The sequence below is a fragment of the Salmo salar genome, chromosome 24 (genome assembly GCF_965601325.2).
Source record: "Salmo salar chromosome 24, fSalSal1, whole genome shotgun sequence".
NCBI classification, from domain to species: domain Eukaryota; kingdom Metazoa; phylum Chordata; class Actinopteri; order Salmoniformes; family Salmonidae; genus Salmo; species Salmo salar.
Window position 1 is genome coordinate 40569235 of NC_138314.1, and position 20800 is coordinate 40590034.

At 41.8% G+C, this 20800-nt stretch overlaps 1 protein-coding gene across 2 annotated transcripts in view; it reads left to right on the plus strand.

Annotated features, from left to right (window-relative positions):
* unc5ca (unc-5 netrin receptor Ca) overlaps window positions 1-20800 on the plus strand; it is a 308049-nt gene that overhangs the window by 197282 nt on the left and 89967 nt on the right. For both annotated transcript variants that reach the window (XM_045707149.2, XM_045707150.2), the window contains exons 6-7: window positions 1232-1399; window positions 2103-2267. In XM_045707149.2, coding sequence (XP_045563105.1) covers window positions 1232-1399; window positions 2103-2267 — 333 coding nt within the window. The remainder of the gene's footprint in view (window positions 1-1231; window positions 1400-2102; window positions 2268-20800) is intronic.

Below are 20800 nucleotides of genomic sequence, written 5' to 3' on the forward strand. Positions count from 1 at the left end.
GGCCAGTACAAAAAAAATATATATAATAAAAAAATGCATGAAATGAAATGTTAGTCGCTCTGGATAAGAGCATCTGCTAAATTACTAAAATGGAAATGTAAAATGTCTCAGGGTCAGTGAGGCAGTTCAAACTTAAGCTGTATTTCATAATTGACCAACAAAACTGCTTACAAATAAGAAACGTAGGTATAACTTTAAATAACAACCGTTATCTTAAACTGAGTGTCCTTCTGCCCCAACCTGTCTGCTGCTCTCTCCAATCATCTCCATCAAATGAGAGCAGCAGCCTAATCAACTGTTGGGCTGATTGTCCAGCCAATCGCACACTTGATTGACTTATTACCCTCAGCTGGGCTCCATTATCCTCCCAAAAGTGCAGGAAAGGCGTTGGAAGGACGCGGCAAGAGGGTTTGCCTCCTCCAGAGCCACAAGCCCATAAAAAATGGTGCATGCACACTTACAATGGGGTTTGAAATGATTGACACTGTTCATAAAGATTAGCAATAATGACTGTAAAATAAATAATTCAAATACTGAGCTGTATTGTTTAAAAAATGGAAAATTATATTATTTTATACTAATACAATTGCTCAGAGACAGATATTTTGTTTAAAAAGTAATAATAAAAAAAACTCAAGGTAGGGGTCAAAATTATTGACACCCCTAAAGATTCTTATAAATAAAGTTGTCAAAAGTTTAGTATTTGGTCCCATATTTCTACATTATGATGTAAGGACTACCTACATTAAGCTTGTGACTCTACATATTTGTTGGATGAATTTGCAGTTTGTTAGGAATATGGGAACAAATACTACACATTTGGCTACTTTATTTCCAAGGATCTTTAGGGCTGTCAATAATTTTGACCCTTTGACTAAAATATTACTTGTTCAACAAAATCTCTTTCTCAGAGCAATTTTATTAGTATAAAATAATATATATTTCCCTATATTTTGAGGATAAAATATAGCTCAGTATTTTATTTATTTATTTTATACAGTCATTATTGCTCATATTTATCAAGGGTGTGAATCATTTTGGACCCCGCTGTAGAAGGTCCCGTACCGGGAAGAAATGAAATGTGCTTTTAGCCCTGCCTATACTGACATATCCCTCTGATCACACATCAACAATTTAAAAAAAAATGGGACCAAGATTCAAATATAAGACGAGATTCAAATGTTTTTGTGCGTGTGTAGACATTTATTCTCTCCGTTCTCTGTTACCATAGTGAACGGTGGCTGGTCGACATGGACAGAGTGGTCAGTGTGTAACAGTCGCTGTGGCCGCGGTTACCAAAAGCGTACCCGCAGCTGTACCAATCCCGCCCCGCTCAACGGAGGAGCCCCCTGTGATGGACAGGCAACCCAGAAGCTGGCCTGTACCTCCCTCTGCACTGGTATGGACACGCATACTGTTGTGTTTTGTCCTAGTCTATTCTGTTCTGTTCTGTTCTGTTGTGTTCTATTCTAGTCTACTCTGTTCTGTTCTGTTCTGTTGTGCTCTATTCTAGTCTACTCTGTTCTATTCTGTTGTGTTCTGTTCTTGTCTACTCTGTTCTATTCTGTTGTGTTCTGTTCTAGTCTACTCTGTTCTATTCTGTTGTGTTCTGTTCTAGTCTACTCTGTTCTATTCTGTTGTGTTCTGTTCTAGTCTACTCTGTTCTATTCTGTTGTGTTCTGTTCTAGTCTACTCTGTTCTATTCTGTTGTGTTCTGTTCTAGTCTACTCTGTTCTATTCTGTTGTGTTCTGTTCTAGTCTACTCTGTTCTATTCTGTTGTGTTCTGTTCTAGTCTACTCTGTTCTATTCTGTTGTGTTCTGTTCTAGTCTACTCTGTTCTATTCTGTTGTGTTCTGTTCTAGTCTACTCTGTTCTATTCTGTTGTGTTCTGTTCTAGTCTACTCTGTTGTGTTCTATAGTATATTATAATATATTCTGTTTTACACTATACTACTCCATTTAACTCTGTACTGTACTATATTGTATTGTTCTGTATTGTATTGTTCTGTATTGTATTGTTCTGTATTTTACCTTGAGAGCCAGATCAACTGTGTTGATATTGTATCCCAGTGAACCCTGTATCTCTCACTCTCCCCTACAGTTGACGGGTTGTGGACAGAGTGGAGTAAGTGGTCTACTTGTGGTACAGAGTGCACTCACTGGCGCAGGAGAGAATGCAATGCCCCTGCACCCAAAAATGGAGGCAAGGACTGCGAGGGTATGGTCCTACAGTCCCAGAACTGTACTGACGGACTCTGTATGCAGAGTGAGTAAACATCTTCCTCCACTAACTCTTCTTCCTCCTCCTGCTCCACCTGCTTGTCCTCCTTCACCTCCCGCTCTTCCTCCTGCTCTTGTAACCGATGTGAAATGGCTAGTTAGTTAGCGGTGGTGTGCGCTAATAGCGTTTCAATCGGTGATGTCACTCGCTCTGCGACCTTAAGTAGTTGTTCCCCTTGAGCTGCAAGGGCCGCGGCTTTTGTGGCGCGATGGGTAACGATGCTTCGTGGGGTGTCAGTGGTTGATGTGCGCAGAGGGTCCCTGGTTCGAGCCCAGGTTGGGGCGAGGAGAGAGATGGAAGCTATACTGTTACACTCTCATACACATGCAACATCAGCAATACACTTTTTATATCCCCTTTATTTAACCAGGTAGACCAGTTGAGAACAAGTTCTCATTTACAACTGCAACCTGGCCAAGATAAAGCAAAGCAGTGCGACACAAACAACAATACAGAGTTACACATGGAATAAACAAACCTACAGTCAATAACACAATAGAAAAAAAAGGTCTATGTACAGTGTGTGCAAATGAGGTAGGATAAGGACAGACATATATGTGTACTTACAAAACAAAGTATGCCTGTGAGCATCTTCATCAAACATGTGAACAGAAAATGTTTTATCCTTTAAATGTGACTATTAATGGTTGTATACATACCTGTAGAACGTTAATAGGAAGAGAAAACAATGCACATTATTATACATTTTTGACCACAAGATGCACTATGGGCCTGATTCAGACTTAGGAAATGTATGCCTTTCCTACGTACTTCTCAGTAGTTGTTATTCAGACTTACCTAATGCAGGCACCAGTGCTTCATTTGTAAATTGGGAGGTGCCGGAACAAAAAATGAGCTTGAGACGGGGTTGACCCAGGGGGGCTCTGAGGTACCGAAACGCATAAAACAAAAATCACCTTTATAATGAAACATTGCATGCGTTATCAACACTTTTGCATACTGGTATAGAGCAGCACAGTAGAGGCACTTGCAGAAGTTGCAAAGGATTTATTTGTTGTTTTGCTTTTATAAACCAATTTCATGAAATACTACATAATTTTAGATTATTGGAGACTTCTAGTAGAATATTTTTAATACCTCACAAATGATTGAAATGACAGGCTACTTGATACTGACAAACTGAGAATCTGAGATCAACAAAAACTACCCTGTCTTGAATCCATCAATTGCCTAAGCCTAGTTGTACGGAGACACACACATTGTACAATATGAAGAGGAAATTATAGTCCTAAAAAAGCTTTCCAGTTTCACTGACTCACCCAATGATGCACAGCTCACTCACCAGCGATGGCCAATGCGCTCTTGCCAAAAGCTTATCTCTCTTGTTTTTCTTTGTAAAACAATGATGTTCGCTGAATAGGTCTATTTGGAAGTTGATAACTTGGTAGCCTACAGACAGATTAGATTCTTCTCTTTTCAGCAGGAGCCATTTGCTTTCTGTCAGTGTTTTCCTGCGATTGTATTTGAAATATTGCGAAAGGCCTGTTTTAGCTGCATGCTATTCACTGACAGATTTGCCACGCGTTCCCAACTGTAAGCATTCCTTGTGATTGGGCTACACACAATCCACAGCTAGGTTATTTTTAAAAAGAAGCTATTGATCCTCTGTGACTAAATATAGGTTCACTCCAGGTGTAGTATTCGGAATGATTTAATTTATTTCTGAACAGAGAGCAGTAATTCTATAACTTTGGCAAATGTATATCAAATGTACCTCCAGTACACTTCCCGTGGCTATGAATCGTTAAGGAAATAAATGATGAAGTGCAACACTGTAAAGATGAGAGTTGAAGGCTCATGTATATCAGCGCAGAGAGAGGGAGAGAGATCATAGAAAGTGAATCAAATTTTACAGTAGTTCTGTGAGAGATACAGGCACGCTTCTTTCTCTCACCACAGCAATGGCCACACGTTGGTCTGTATAGGCTACAATGTAGCACAAACCATATACCCGGGCTGGCTCCACGTGAATCCATTTTTAGAATATCAGGCATGTTTTCACATTAGGTTTTGTTTAGGGTGAATTAAAGAGGAGTCAAAGTCCTCTGATTGCAATGTAAAAATTATAATAAAAGTGAACATTATTTTTCATGCTGGATCCTGGCAAATGGGTGTCCGGAATGAAACGGTCCAAAACTTAGAGATGCCGGATCCTGTTCCGGCAGAATCCGTCCCAAAGTATGCACTGGCAGGCAGGTAATGTGCTCTACAGGTGTGGCTACCTTGCGCACACTGAATAATGTACTTCAACAGCTGAAAACCCTCCCATTTGCTGGCTAACAGATTTTCTTGTGGATGTAGGTTTCAATAGGGTTTTCAGTAAATGTATCTTATTAAGAATCCCTTTAAATACGGTGTACCTTTAATTAGAATTGTGTCGACAGTCTCAGTAGAATACGTTGAGAGAACGGGTTCAGAATATTAGGGATCAATGAAAGAAAGTTATCTAAATATATGCGTATTCGTCTCCGTTTCAGCACCAATTGGTAGATTTAATAAATACTCTGATCTTGTAGTTTATTTAGGCACATTTTTTAGGTTAGGAAACTATGTATGAATCGTAAAAAACAGGTTTGGAGAGCCTTTGTACACTAAATATATTGATGAATTTCAATCCATGAAATATTGGAAGGTGGAAAAAGTGCTATAAATCTACCCTAATCCTCATTAATCATGGAACTGTATGACATGTGGCAGGCTTCAGGTTTAAACTGCTCAGTGTGGTCTGAGTTCCATAATGTTCTAATAGACTACATGTCCTAAATTACTACACAACGTTAGCCTAATATGATCCACTAATGCTAGTGACCTTCAGGAACAACTACACTGACGTGACAGAGGAAAGAAAGGTCAACAGAATGGAATGATGCAAAATGAAGGCTACAAATTGAAAGTAAACTAACACTAAAGTCATAACACAATGGTGCTAGGCCTGATCACTGACAACGATGAGACAGCCTATAGGGAGGAGCTCAGAGACAACAACCTCTCCCTCAACGTGATCAAGACAAAGGAGATGATCGTGGACTACAGGAAAAGGAGAGCCGAGCACACCATTTTCATCGACCGGTCTGTAGTGGAGCAGGTCGAGAGCTTCAAGTTCCTTGGTGTCCACATCACCAACAAACTATCATGGTCCAAACACACCAAGACATTCGTGAAGAGGACATGACAACGCCAGTTCCCTTCCGGAGACTGAAAAGATTTGGCATGGGTCCTCAGAAGTTTGTCCGGGGTAGGCCGGCATTGTAAATAAGAATTTGTTCTTAACTGACTGGCCTAGTTAAATAAAAGTTAAATAATATCTTTTTTTAAATAGTGCCTGTAAACACAGTCAAGGTTAAAGTAAAAGATGGCAGGCCCGTGTGGCAAAGGGCTTATTTGCCTATAGGCCTATTGTAGCTCTGATTGGCTATGACAATTTTATTTACTGCAGTGTCTATAAATTGTCCAAATGCACATCCTCATTCCCACTCTATATTGCTATAAAATGTTCACCAATACTTTACTCTGTCATTCCCAAACATTCTATAAAATTATGAAAACATGAAAAGGACAATATCTAAGTACTCGCTTGTATAAAAAAAAGGCATCATATTCTTCCTGGGGTGTATGTGAACAGATTTTAATAATATTTAATGTTGCTAAAACGCTGTCAGTTCCACTTTAAGTTCAAGGTCAAAATACGCATAGCGAGAAGTGCATAAAAAGGGAATTACGAGCCATTTACGTTACATTGGGTCAGAATTACCCCATATTGAACAGTTTTCCTATACGGTGGCTATATTAGGCCTCAGATTGATGCTGTCCTAATATGGACACCGTATTACACTGTAGAAGCTTCACATCAAACTTAAACAATTAACCTCTCTAGGGTAGGTGGCACCAAATCGTCCCACCTACGTAACAGCCAGTGTAATCCCGTGGCGCGTTATTCAAAAACCTCAAAAATGCAAAAACTTCAATTTTTCAAACATATGACTATTTTACACCATTTTAAAGACAAGACTCTCGTTAATCTAACCACACTGTCCGATTTCAAAAAGGCTTTACAACGAAAGCAAAACATTAGATTATGTCAGCAGAGTACCCAGCCAGAAATAATCAGACACCCATTTTTCAAGCTAGCATATAATGTCACATAAACCCAAACCACAGCTAAATGCAGCACTAACCTTTGATGATCTTCATCAGATGACAACCCTAGGACATTATGTTATACAATACATGCATGTTTTGTTCAATCAAGTTCATATTTATATCAAAAACCAGCTTTTTACATTAGCATGTGACTAGCATGTGACTAGCATTCCCACCGAACACTGCCGGTGAATTTACTAAATTACTCACGATAAACGTTCACAAAAAGCATAACAATTATTTTAAGAATTATAGATACAGAACTCCTCTATGCAGACGATATGTCCGATTTTAAAATAGCTTTTCGGTGAAAGCACATTTTGCAATATTCTCAGTAGATAGCCCGGCATCACAGGGCTAGCTATTTAGACACCCAGCAAGTTCAGCACTCACCAAAGTCAGATTTACTATAAGAAAAATGTTATTACCTTTGCTGTCTTCGTCAGAATGCACTCCCAGGACTTCTACTTCAATAACAAATGTTGGTTTGGTTCAAAATAATCCATAGTTATATCCAAACAGCGGCGTTTTGTTCGTGCGTTCAAGACACTATCCGAAAGTGTAAATAAGGGTGACGAGCATGGCGCAATTCGTGACAAAAAATTTCTAAATATTCCATTACCGTACTTCGAAGCATGTCAACCGCTGTTTAAAATCAATTTTTACGCCATTTTTCTCATAAAAAAGCGATAATATTCCGACCGGGAATCTGCGTTTAGGTAAACAGACGAAAGAAAATAAAGCATTCGGTCGACTCGGGCATGCGCCTAAGCCCACAGTACTCTGATCGGCCACTTGCCAAAAGCGAAGTGTTTCAGCCAGAGGCTGCCTCGATATCGTTCAGCTTTTTCCCGGGCTCTGAGAGCCTATGGGAGCCGTAGGAAGTGTCACGTTAGAGCAAAGATCCTCAGTCTTCAATAAAAACAGCCAAGATGAAACACAACTAGTCAGACAGGCCACTTCCTGCATGGAATCTTCTCAGGTTTTGGCCTGCCATTTGAGTTCTGTTATACTCACAGACACCATTCAAACAGTTTTAGAAACTTTAGGGTGTTTTCTATCCAAAGCCAATAATTATATGCATATTCTAGTTACTGGGCAGGAGTAGTAACCAGATTAAATCTGGTATGTTTTTTATCCGGCCGTGTCAATACTGCCCCCTAGCCCTAACAGGTTAAGGTCAATACCTGAGTTATAGACCATCTTTTCAGGAAGTTTATAGAAAAGATAGTGACAAATGATGACGATCATGAGCTAGCGTAACTACGTATGAGCTAGCATAATTACCAAGAGCTGACGTAATTACCAACCATCCGGAATTGTTGAGATGTTTGACACTAATAAAAATAACTGAAATCTTCAACCCCCATGGAAAATTGGGCCTTAGTCTTAATAACATAAAAAGAAGTGTGACTCTTTTTCAAGAGAAGCCAATTATGTGTTGACATGTGGGAAAAGCACCTTGTTTACTGTGTGTTTCTCTGTAATTACTGACCAGGCATTGGACTAAAAGTTTCAACTAAAGTGAAAACACTGGATAGAAATGTGTTACCACAGACTGCTTGTAATAAATCTGTTAAATCTCACTAAAGGAATACTAGTCCACTGTTCATAGATGGGTTGGTTATTTAGCAACAAAATTGATGCTTGCTCAACTATGGGGCAAAACAGACAGGATTGGCTTAGACTGTTGACAACATGTAAACTATATATTTTTTGTCTCCAAATGTTTATTAAAAACATAAATATATTTGCACAATGAACACTTGTTGTCTCTCAAATACATTGTTACAGTTGTTTGTTGGCTAGCTAGTGAATTTAAGCCATTTTAGCATAGACATGACATTAGTCAAAACACCTCAAAACAAAGACATGGTATCAATAACAACGAGCTGAAACGAGCCACCAATGATTCCCCACAAGGCAGATTCTTGTCAGCAGTCAAGTTTTCAACATGGAGCACTTTTAGTACAGAGAAAAAGCTGATATGTGTCTTGCATCATATGACGCGCTCCCTTTGAACGAGGCTATGCCGTAGATATTATTTGGAGAAATACACTACATTACCAAAAGTATGTAGACACCTGCTCGTCGGACATCTCATTCCAAAATCATAAGAATTAATATGACGTTGGTCCCCCTTTGCTGCAATAACAGCCTCCACTCTTCCTGGAAGGCTTTCCACTAGATGTTGGAACATTGCTGCGGGGACTTGCTTCCATTCAGCATTAGTGCGGGCGATTAGGCCTGGTTCGCAGTCGGCGTTCTAATTCATCATAAAGGTATTCAATGTGGTTGAGGTCAGGGCTCTGTGCAGGCCAGTCAAGTTCTTCTACACTGATCTCGACAAACCATTTCTGTATGGACCTCGCTTTGTGCATGGAGCCATTGTCATGCTGGAACAGGAAAGGGCCTTCCCCAAACTGTTGCCACAAATTTGGGAGCACAGAATCGTCTAGAATGTTAATGTATGCTGTAGCGTTACTGGAACTAAGGGGCCTAGCTTGAATCATGAAAAACCCGAGACCATTATTTCTCCTCCGCCAAACTTTACAGTTGGCACTATGCATTGGGGAAGGTTGCGTTCTCCTGGCATCTGCCAAACCCAGATTCGTCTGTCGGACTGCCAGATGGTGAAGCATGATTCATAGCTCCAAAGAACGCATTTCCACTGTCCAATGGCGACAAGCTTTACACCACTCCAGCCGGCACTTGGCATTGTGCATGGTGATCTTAGGCTTGTGTGCGGCTGCTCAGCCATGGAAACCCATTTCATGAAGCTCCCGACGACCAGTTCTTGTGCTGACATTGCTTCCAGAGGCAGTTTGGAACTTGGTAGTGAGTGAGCTTGTGTGGCCTACCACTTTGCGGCTGAGCCGTTGATGCTCCTAGACTTTTCCCGTCACAATAACAGCTCTTCCAGTTGACTGGGGCAGCTAAGCAGGGCAGAAATTTGACAAACTGACTTGTTGGCACGGTAACATCCTATGATGGTGCCATGTTAACAGTCACTGAGCTCTTCAGTAAGGCCATTCTACCGCCAATGTGAGTCTATGGAGATTGCATGGCTGTGTGCTCGATTTTATACACCTGTCAGCAATGGGTGTGAGTGAAATAGCCAAATCCACAAATTTGAAGGGGTGTCTAAATATTTCAGTGTATATATAGTGTATGTTTCTAAGATTCTCATCAAAGACTCTGGTTTGGTTTTACACAGTACAGTATTCATAAGTATATTTGTATCTGTTAAATCCTCCTCTACCTGTTTTTTTAAAATATATTTGTCTGTTGTTTAACCAGTCGGACACCAACTCATTGACTATTGACTTAACTGCACACTCTTCAGTATTCAACAAACTCTGAAACTCACACATTTGAGAAAAGCAGCAACAAATTCCACATTTGTTAGACAGAAAACCTCTAATGGATATGACACATTGAAAGGAAATCAAATAAATCCATGCATGTTGTTAGAAAAGTCTTAGGAAAGCCTAGCGCTGTACCTATATCATGAGCGTTAGCCTTAGCATGCATTTACATGATCACTGTGATTGATGGTCATAGGATCCGTCCGTTCATATTTCATGGTTGCGCAGCGCTGCTGCCCATAGTTTAAATGCTCTCATTGGGCTTGTGTGATCCAGCCGCTGCATTAAGTCCCAGCTAGATGGATGGGGAGTATACTCTGAATATAAAACCCATAACAGTATAGATTCAGCCTCGTTTCCCCAGATTGATTTTTGTGCTTTTAGAGGCTTGAGCCCTGTCTATGTCTGCACTAATAACAGTTTCCTCCAATATTTAGGAGAAATCCATGAGGCTTAAAAGCCTGCAATGCTTCTAATATGATCCTGAAAGCAATACGTATGTAGACCTCATCATCCCACTCTAATGGGTCCATACACTTTGCATCTAGATTGGTACTTTAATATGTTTGCGTTGGAAATAAAAAATACTGTGTTTCTGTTGGATTCTGTTGAATTCTATTATATTGCATCCAGGCTTTGAATAGTTTGTGTATAGGCTGCCTCTGGTATGCCCCTCTCTGTTTCTTCCCTTAAACGTAATTGTCTCTTAACTTTTCTTATCATTACCTTTTTTTATTTCTCTAGTCCATTTCCATGAAATTAGACATAACTTTACGCTGAGAGGAGTTCATAAAAATGATTATGATTTTTTTGGGGGGGGCTTGAAAATGTTGAAAACTGGTGGAGTTGAGTAGTGCTTGATGTCTCTCATAGTGCTGTATAATTGACTTTTCTCTGGCTACTGCACCTACAGGCACTTTCCTGCTTTCTTCCTCTTTCCCATCTAAAGTTTTCCCATTATAAAACCTGAGTAGTTGAAATCCACTTGACCTCCGTCTGCCTCACCTCAAGTATTTTCCTCTGTTGTCCATTTCTCTGTGTTTGATTTAAGGAGCTTTTGTTGCTTTTCTCTCAGACAGATGACATTTTTCATCGACCGAGTGTACTAGACAACAAGCACTGTATTAGCATAGAAAACATACCTTTACTCTGTGCCTATTTCACTTGTGTTTCCTATGAGTCTAGGTTGGAGTTTATTTCAGATTGAATGAAACACATTTGAAAGACAACTGTACATGTTCCACGCTGCATCATGGCATTGCTTGGTAGTGGTATGGTACAGTAGTACCACACAAAGTAGAAACACAGTTAAACCTGTCTTCCAACTTTCAACACAGCGAAATGCAAAAAGGTTAAGTTAAATGCAAGTGGGTTCGTTTAGTGGATTAGGGTTAGTTTAGTGGGTTAGGGTTAGTTTTACCAGTGGGTTAGGGTTAGTTTTATCAGTGGGTTAGGGTTAGTTTTATCAGTGGATTAGGGTTAGTTTTACTAGTGGATTAGGGTTAGTTTTACTAGTGGGTTAGGTTTAGTCTTACCAGTGGGTTAGGTTTAGTCTTACCAGTGGGTTAGGGTTAGTCTTACCAGTGGGTTAGGGTTAGTTTTACCAGTGAGTTAGGGTTAGATTTACCAGTGGTTTAGGGTTCGTTTTACCAGTGGGTTAGGGTTAGTCTTATCAGTGGGTTAGTTTTACTAGTGGGTTAGTTTTACCAGTGGGTTAAGGTTAGTTTTACTAGTGGGTTAGTTTTACCAGTGGATTAGGGTTAGTTTTACCAGTGGTTTAGGGTTAGTTTTACTAGTGGGTTAGGGTTAGTCTTATCAGTGGATTAGGGTTAGTTTTACCAGTGAGTTAGGGTTAGATTTACCAGTGGTTTAGGGTTCGTTTTACCAGTGGGTTAGGGTTAGTCTTATCAGTGGGTTAGTTTTACTAGTGGGTTAGTTTTACCAGTGGGTTAAGGTTAGTTTTACTAGTGGGTTAGTTTTACCAGTGGATTAGGGTTAGTTTTACCAGTGGTTTAGGGTTAGTTTTACTAGTGGGTTAGGGTTAGTCTTATCAGTGGGTTAGGGTTAGTTTTACTAGTGGTTTAGGGTTAGTTTTACTAGTGGGTTAGTTTTACCAGTGGGTTAGGGTTAGTTTTACCAGTGGGTTAGGGTTAGTTTTACCAGTGGGTTAGGGTTAGTTTTACTAGTGGGTTAGTTTAGTCAGTGGGTTAGGGTTAGTTTTACCAGTGGATTAGGGTTGGTTTTACTAGTGGGTTAGTTTAATCAGTGGGTTAGGGTTAGTTTTACCAGTGGATTAGGGTTAGTTTTACTAGTGGGTTAGTTTAATCAGTGGGTTAGGGTTAGTTTTACCAGTGGGTTAGGGTTAGTTTTACCAGTGGGTTAGGGTTAGTTTTACTAGTGGGTTAGGGTTAGTCTTATCAGTGGGTTAGGGTTAGTTTTACTAGTGGTTTAGGGTTAGTTTTACTAGTGGGTTAGTTTTACCAGTGGGTTAGGGTTAGTTTTACCAGTGGGTTAGGGTTAGTTTTACCAGTGGGTTAGGGTTAGTTTTACCGGTGGGTTAGGGTTAGTTTTACCAGTGGGTTAGGGTTAGTTTTACCAGTGGGTTAGGGTTAGTTTTACTAGTGGGTTAGTTTAATCAGTGGGTTAGGGTTAGTTTTACCAGTGGATTAGGGTTGATTTTACTAGTGGGTTAGTTTAATCAGTGGGTTAGGGTTAGTTTTACCAGTGGATTAGGGTTAGTTTTACTAGTGGGTTAGTTTAATCAGTGGGTTAGGGTTAGTTTTACCAGTGGGTTAGGGTTAGTTTTACCAGTGGGTTAGGGTTAGTCTTACCAGTGGGTTAGGGTTAGTTTTACCAGTGGGTTAGGGTTAGTCTTATCAGTGGGTTAGGGTTTGTCACATCCTGACCATAGTAAGTGGTTATTTTCTATGGTAGAGTAGGTCAGGGCGTGACAGGGGGTGTTTGTCTATGTTTTGTATTTCTATGTTCAGTTTCTAGTTTTGTATTTCTTTGTTGGTTTTGTTTGGTATGATCTCCAATTAGAGGCAGCTGGTCGTCGTTGTCTCTAATTGGAGGTCATATTTAAATTGATGTTTGTCCCACCTGATTTTGTGGTGGATTATTTGTGAGTAGTGTTTGTTTCTCCTCTGCGTCACAGTTTGTTGTTTTGTAGATTTCAGTTATTTGATGTATTGCATAGTTTTCACGGATTAACCTCTTACATCTAGACGTTCCGCTAGCGGAACACCTGCTCCAATATCCAATGATAGGCGTGGCGCGAATTACAAATTCCTCAAAAATACAAAAACTTTTCAAACATATGACTATTTCACAGCATTTTAAAGACAAGACTCTCCTTTATCTAACCACACTGTCCGATTTCAAAAAGGCTTTACAGCGAAAGCAAAACATTAGATTATGTCAGCAGAGTACCAAGCCAGAAATAATCAGACACCCATTTTTCAAGCTAGCATATAATGTCACAAATACCCAGAAGACAGCTAAATGCAGCACTAACCTTTGATGATCTTCATCAGATGACACACCTAGGACATTATGTTATACAATACATGCATGTTTTGTTCAATCAAGTTCATATTTATATAAAAAAACAGCTTTTTACATTAGCATGTGACGTTCAGAACTAGCATACCCCCCCGCAAACTTCCGGGGAATTTGCTAACAATTTACTAAATTACTCACGATAAACGTTCACAAAAAGCATAACAATTATTTTAAGAATTATAGATACAGAACTCCTCTATGCACTCGATATGTCCGATTTTAAAATAGCTTTTTGGGGAAAGCACATTTTGCAATATTCTAAGTACATAGCCCAGGCATCACGGGCTAGCTATTTAGACACCCGGCATGTTTAGCACTCACCAATATCAGATTTACTATTATAAAAGTTTGATTACCTTTTGTTGTCTTCGTCAGAATGCACTCCCAGGACTGCTACTTCAATAACAAATGTTGGTTTGGTCCAAAATAATCCATCGTTATATCCGAATAGCGCCGTTTTGTTCGTGCGTCCCAGACACTATCCGAAATGGTAAATCAGGGTCGCGCGCATGGCGCAATTCGTGACAAAAAAAATCTAAATATTCCATTACCGTACTTCGAAGCATGTCAACCGCTGTTTAAAATCCATTTTTATGCCATTTTTCTCATAAAAAAGCGATAATATTCCGACCGGGAATATCCATTTAGCTAAACAGAGGAAAGAAAACAAAGCTTTCGGTCGACGCGGGCACGAGCCTGAGTCTCACAGTACTGTAACCAGCCACTACCCAAACGCGCTACTTTTTTTCAGCCAGAGCCTGCAAAGCCATGATTCAGCATTTTGCCGCCTTCTGAGAGCCTATGGCAGCCGTAGGAAGTGTCACGGGACAGCTAAGATCCTCACTCTTCAATAAACAGAGACAAGAAGAACGACACCTTGTCAGACAGGCCACTTCCTGCATGAAATCTTCTCAGGTTTTTGCCTGCCATATGAGTTCTGTTATACTCACAGACACCATTCAAACAGTTTTAGAAACTTTAGGGTGTTTTCTATCCAAAGCCAATAATTATATGCATATTCTAGTTACTGGGCAGGAGTAGTAACCAGATTAAATCGGGTACGTTTTTTATCCAGCCGTGAAAATACTGCCCCCTAGCCATAACAGGTTAAATAAATATGTGGAACGAAACACACGCTGCACTTTGGTCCTATCCTTTCGACAGCCATGACAGAATCACCCACCACCAAAGGACCAAGCAGCGTGGTATGGATCAGCAGGACAAATGGACTTGGGAGGAGATATTGGACGGGAAAGGACCCTGGAGGCAGGCTGGGGAGTATCGCCGTCCTAAGGAGGAGATCGAGGCCGCAAGAGCGGAGCGGCGATACTACGAGGCGCTATATCCACCAAGAGGCAAGTGCGAGAGGCACCCCCAAAAAAAATTTCGGGGCGGGGGGGGGCACACGGGGAGATTGCCAGAGTCAGGTTGGAGACCTGAGCCAACTCCCCGTGCTTACCGTGGGGAGCGAGTGACCGAGCAAGCACAGTGTTATGCGGTGATGCGCACTGTGTCACCAGTGCGCACTCACAGCCCGGTGCGCTCAGTGCAAGCTCCTCACCGTTGCCGTGCTTGAGTTGGCCGTCAGCCAGGAAGAAGTACGCCGGCTCAGCGTATCTGGTCTCCAGTGCGTCTCTTCGGCCCAGGTTATCCTGCACCTGCTCTACGCACGGTACCCCCCGTTCACCAGCACAGCCCAGTTCGTCCTGTGCCAGCGCTCCGCCCTTGCTGGGCTGAAATAACCATCCAGCCAGGATGGGGTGCGCCAACCCTAAGCTCCAGACCTCCAGTGCGCCTCCACGGCCCAGTATACCCTGTGCCTGCTCTGCGCACCCAGTCTCCTGTGCATCTCCCCAGTCCGGTGAGACCAGTTCCAGCTCCACGTAGGAAGCCTCCAGTGATAATCAATGGTCCGAAGCCTCCAGTGATAATCCATGGCATGAAGCCTCCAGTGATTATCCATGGCCCGGAGCCTGTAGTGATAATCCATGGCACGAAACCTCCAGTGATGATCCATGGCCCGGAGCCTGTAGGGATGATCCATGGCACGAAGCCTCCAGTGATGATCCATGGCCCGGAGCCTGTAGTGATAATCCATGGCACGAAGCCTCCAGTGATAATCCATGGCATGAAGCCTCCAGTGATGATCCATGGCCCGGAGCCTGTAGGGATGATCCATGGCACGAAGCCTCCTGTGATAGTCCATGGCACAAAGCCTCCAGTAATGATCCATAGCGCGGAACCTGTAGTGATGATCCATGGCACGGAGCCTGCCACGACGGTCCCCAGTCCGGAACCTACAGAGACGCTCTCCAGTCCGGAACATACAGAGACGCTCTCCAGTCCGGAACATACAGAGACGCTCTCCAGTCCGGAACATACAGAGACGCTCTCCAGTCCGGAACATACAGAGACGCTCTCCAGTCCGGAACATACAGAGACGCTCTCCAGTCCGGAACATACAGAGACGCTCTCCAGTCCGGAACATACAGAGACGCTCCCCAGTCCAGAGCCTCCAGCGACGCTCCCCAGTCCGGAGCCTCCAGCGACGCTCCCCAGTCCGGAGTCTTCAGCGGCGGCCTGCAGCCCAGAACCTCCAGCGGCGGCCTGCAACCCAGAGCCTCCGGCGATGATCTACAGTCCGGTGGTGCAGGAGCAGAGGGATCGGCGGGTGGAGTGGGGGTTACGCCCTGAACTCGAGCCGCCTCCTCCACGGGGGGATGCGCTGGATAAGAAGGTTCTGGGTACAGCACCTGAGCCACCATAGACATTAGTCACCCACCCTACCCTCCCTTTGTGTTTTAGCTTTTTTTGGGTGGGGGGGTTGTTGTTTGGGGGGGTTTTGTTGTTTTGTGTAGGTGCGGTCGGAGTCCGCACCTTTGGGGGGGGGTACTGTCACGTCCTGACCATAGTAAGGGGTTATTTTCTATGGTAGAGTAGGTCAGGGCGTGACAGGGGGTGTTTGTCTATGTTTTGTATTTCTATGTTCAGTTTCTAGTTTTGTATTTCTATGTTGGTTTTGTTTGGTATGATCTCCAATTAGAGGCAGCTGGTCGTCGTTGTCTCTAATTGGAGGTCATATTTAAGTTGATGTTTGTCCCACCTGTTTTTGTGGGTGATTATTTGTGAGTAGTGTTTGTTTCTCCTCTGGGTCACGATTTGTTATTTTGTAGATTTCAGTTATTTGATGTATTGCATAGTTTTCACGGATTAAATAAATATGTGGAACGAAACACACGCTGCACTTTGGTCTGATCCTTTCGACAGCCGTGACAGGGTTAGTTTTATCAGTGGGTTAGTTTTATCAGTGGGTTAGTTTTATCAGTGGGTTAGTTTTATCAGTGGGTTAGTTTTATCAGTGGGTTAGTTTTATCAGTGGGTTAGTTATATCAGTGGGTTAGGGTTAGTTATATCAGTGGGTTAGGGTTAGTCTTATCAGTGGGTTAGGGTTAGTTTTATCAGTGGGTTAGTTTTATCAGTGGGTTAGGGTTAGTTTTATCAGTGGGTTAGTTTTATCAGCGGGTTAGTTTTATCAGTTGGCTTGGGTTAGTTTTATCAGTGGGTTAGTTTTATCAGTGGGTTAGTTTTATCAGTGGGTTAGTTTTATCAGTGGGTTAGTTTTATCAGTGGGTTAGGGTTAGTGTTTTTATATTTTTATTTAACCTTAATTTAACTAGGCAAGTCAGTTAAGAACAAATTCTTATTTACAATGACGGCCTACCAAAAGGCAAAAGGCCTCCTGCGGGGACAGGGGCCTGGGATTAAAAATAAGAAAATAAAAACAATATAAATGTAGGACAAAACACACATCACAACAAGAGAGACAGCACTACATAACTGAGAACTAAGACAACAACATAACAAGGCAGCAACACATGACAACACAGCATGGTAGTAACACAACATAACAACAACATGGTAGCAATGCAACATGGTAGCAGCACAAAACATGGTACAAACATTATTGGGCATAGGCAACAGCACAAAGGGCAAGAAGGTAGAGACAACAATACATTACACAAAGCAGCCACAACTGTCAGTAAGAGTGTCCATGTTACAAGAGGGAATTTGCAGTACATGAAAGGATGATATTTCTCATGTACACAACATTGAGTCCTAATACCAAGAACTGCAGATTTAGTCAAGAAATGTTGTTAGGGAATGATGTCCTGTGAAAGGAAGGTATTTTGTAGTGGTCAGAAGACTTTAATAGAATAGGTTTGTATTTTGGGAGCCTATCTATAAAATAAAGGTTCCTTAGCCTAGACACTTTGACTGCAAAGAGCTATACTTTCCACTGTACATGAACAGTTTTTCATAGTTACACCAAATGTACGGTAGATAAGTTGGCTACCAAAGTATTCACAGCTTTCCTTGTGGTGAGCTGACTAGTGGACACAGAGGTTTAGGAGTGGTTGTGCTAACTTTAGCTAGCTACTCTCTAGACTGTCTCAGCGCTGACAACACTTTTGCCACTGAGGAAAGTACAGTAGCGTATAAAGGTATCTATTTCTCATTGGTTTATGTCCTGTATTTTCCCTCTCTGACTTCAGTCCTTCTATTTCTCATTGGTTTATGTCCTGTATTTTCCCTCTCTGACTTCAGTCCTTCTATTTCTCATTGGTTTATGTCCTGTATTTTCCCTCTCTGACTTCAGTCCCTCTATTTCTCTTTGGTTTATGTCCTGTATTTTCCCTCTCTGACTTCAGTCCTTCTATTTCTCATTGGTTTATGTCCTGTATTTTCCCTCTCTGACTTCAGTCCTTCTATTTCTCATTGGTTTATGTCCTGTATTTTCCCTCTCTGACTTCAGTCCCTCTATTTCTCATTGGTTTATGTCCTGTATTTTCCCTCTCTGACTTCAGTCCTTCTGTTTCTCATTGGTTTATGTCCTGTATTTTCCCTCTCTGACTTCAGTCCTTCTATTTCTCATTGGTTTATGTCCTGTATTTTCCCTCTCTGACTTCAGTCCTTCTATTTCTCACTGGTTTATGTCTAGTTGTTATAAACTCCTTTCCACTTTTTTATTTCAATGTTACGGTGTCCATATTAGTCCTGCTGAGATTGAGGCTGTCCTAGTATGGACACCTTACACTGTCTTTCATCTTCTTCTAGTGTTGTTTTTTTAGAATAGGCAACCTGTCATTATGCTTGTCTTCTGCATCAAGTTCAATGTCATCATCATTGTCTGTCTACAGTGTGATGTGTGCATGTGATCGCTTCATAGCATCCTGTACAGTCAAGTCAATGTATCGTGTGTCTATAAGGTCTGTGTGTAGAACATCAAATCAAAATCAAATCAAATCAAATGTAATTTGTCACATGCGCTGAATACAACAGCTGTAGACCTTACAGTGAAATGCTTACTTACAAGCCCTATCCAACAATGCAGTTAAAAAATAATGATAATAAATAAATAAAAACTAAGAATAAGAAATAAAAGTAACAAATAATTAAAGAGCATCAGTAAAATAACCATAGCGAGGCCATATACAGGGGCTACCGGTACAGAGTCAATGTGGAGGCTATATACAGGGGCTACCGGTACAGAGTCAATGTGGAGGCTATATACAGGGGCTACCGGTACAGAGTCAATGTGGAGGCTATATACAGGGGGTACCGGTACAGAGTCAATGTGGAGGCTATATACAGGGGGTACCGGTACAGAGTCAATGTGGAGGCTATATACATGGGGTACCGGTACAGAGTCAATGTGGAGGCTATATACAGGGGCTACCGGTACAGAGTCAATGTGGAGGCTATATACAGGGGCTACAGGTACAGAGTCAGTGTGGAGACTATATACAGGGGGTACCGGTACAGAGTCAATGTGGAGACTATATACAGGGGTACCGGTACAAAGTCAATGTGGAGACTATATACAGGGGCTACAGGTACAGAGTCAATATGGAGTCTATATACAGGGGCTACAGGTACAGAGTCAATATGGAGTCTATATACAGGGGCTACAGGTACAGAGTCAATATGGAGTCTATATACAGGGGCTACCGGTACAGAGTCAATATGGAGTCTATATACAGGGGCTACAGGTACAGAGTCAATATGGAGTCTATATACAGGGGCTACAGGTACAGAGTCAATATGGAGTCTATATACAGGGGCTACAGGTACAGAGTCAATATGGAGTCTATATACAGGGGCTACAGGTACAGAGTCAATGTGCGGGGGCACCGGTTAATCACTCTTCTCTACTTTGACTGTGCTGATGATGTTCTAATCCTAAAGGGACATTTCATTTGTTAATATAAGTTCGTCTTCTGTTTTCAGACCTCAAAAGCAGAGTAATGTCAAGATGAAACCACGGCCCACAGCTATAAGCCTCAATCTCAAATCAATGGAAAAGCACCATCAAAATGTTTTCTTTTTTATTTCTATTTTTTATTATATATATATATATATTTGTTTGACCCTTTTTCTCCCCAATTTCGTGGTATCCAGTCTATCCAGTAGTTACAGTCTTGTCTCTTCGCTGCAACTTCCATACGGACTCGCGAGAGGCGAAGGTCGAGAGCCGTGCGTCCTCCGAAACACAACCCAGCCAAGCCGCACTGCTTCTTGACACAACGCCCGCTTAACCTGGAAGCCAACCGCACCAATGTGTCGGAGGGAACACTGTATACCTGAGGATCGTGTCAGCGTGCATTGCGCCCAGCCCGCCACAAGAGTCGCTAGTGCGCAATGGGACAAGAACAAACTTTGATTTGAAAGTGTATTGTCCCATTGAGCAAGAAGACAAGTTCATTAGAGTGCCTAGTTTGAGAAACAGATGCTTCACAAGTCCTCAACTGGCAGCTTCATTAAATAGTAACCGCAAAACACCAGTCTCAACGTCAACAGTGAAGAGGCGACTCTGGGATGCTGACCTTCTAGGCAGAGTTCCTCTGTCCAGTGTCTGTGTTCTTTTGCCCATCTTAATATTTTATTTTTATTGGCCTGTCTGAGATATGGCTTTTTCTTTGCAACTCTGCCTAGAAGGCCAGCATCCCGGAGTCACCTCTTCACTGTTGACGTTGAGACTGGTGTTTTGCGGGTACTATTTAATGAAGCTGCCAGTTGAAGACTTTAAGAGGCGTCTGTTTCTCAAACTAGACACTCTAATGTACTTGTCCTCTTGCTCAGTTGTGCACTGGGGCCTCCCACTCCTCTTTCTATTCTGGTTAGCGCCAGTTTACTCTGTTCTGTGAAAGGAGTAGTACACAGTGTTGTATGAGATCTTCAGTTTCTTGGCAATTTCTCGCATGGAATAGCCTTCATTTCTCAGAACAAGAATAGACTGACGAGTTTCAGAAGAAAGTTATTTGTTTCTTGCCGTTTTGAGCCTGTAATCGAATCCACAAATGCTGATGCTTCAGATACTCAAAGAGTCTAAAGAAGGCCAGTTTTATTGCTTCTTATTGCTTCTTT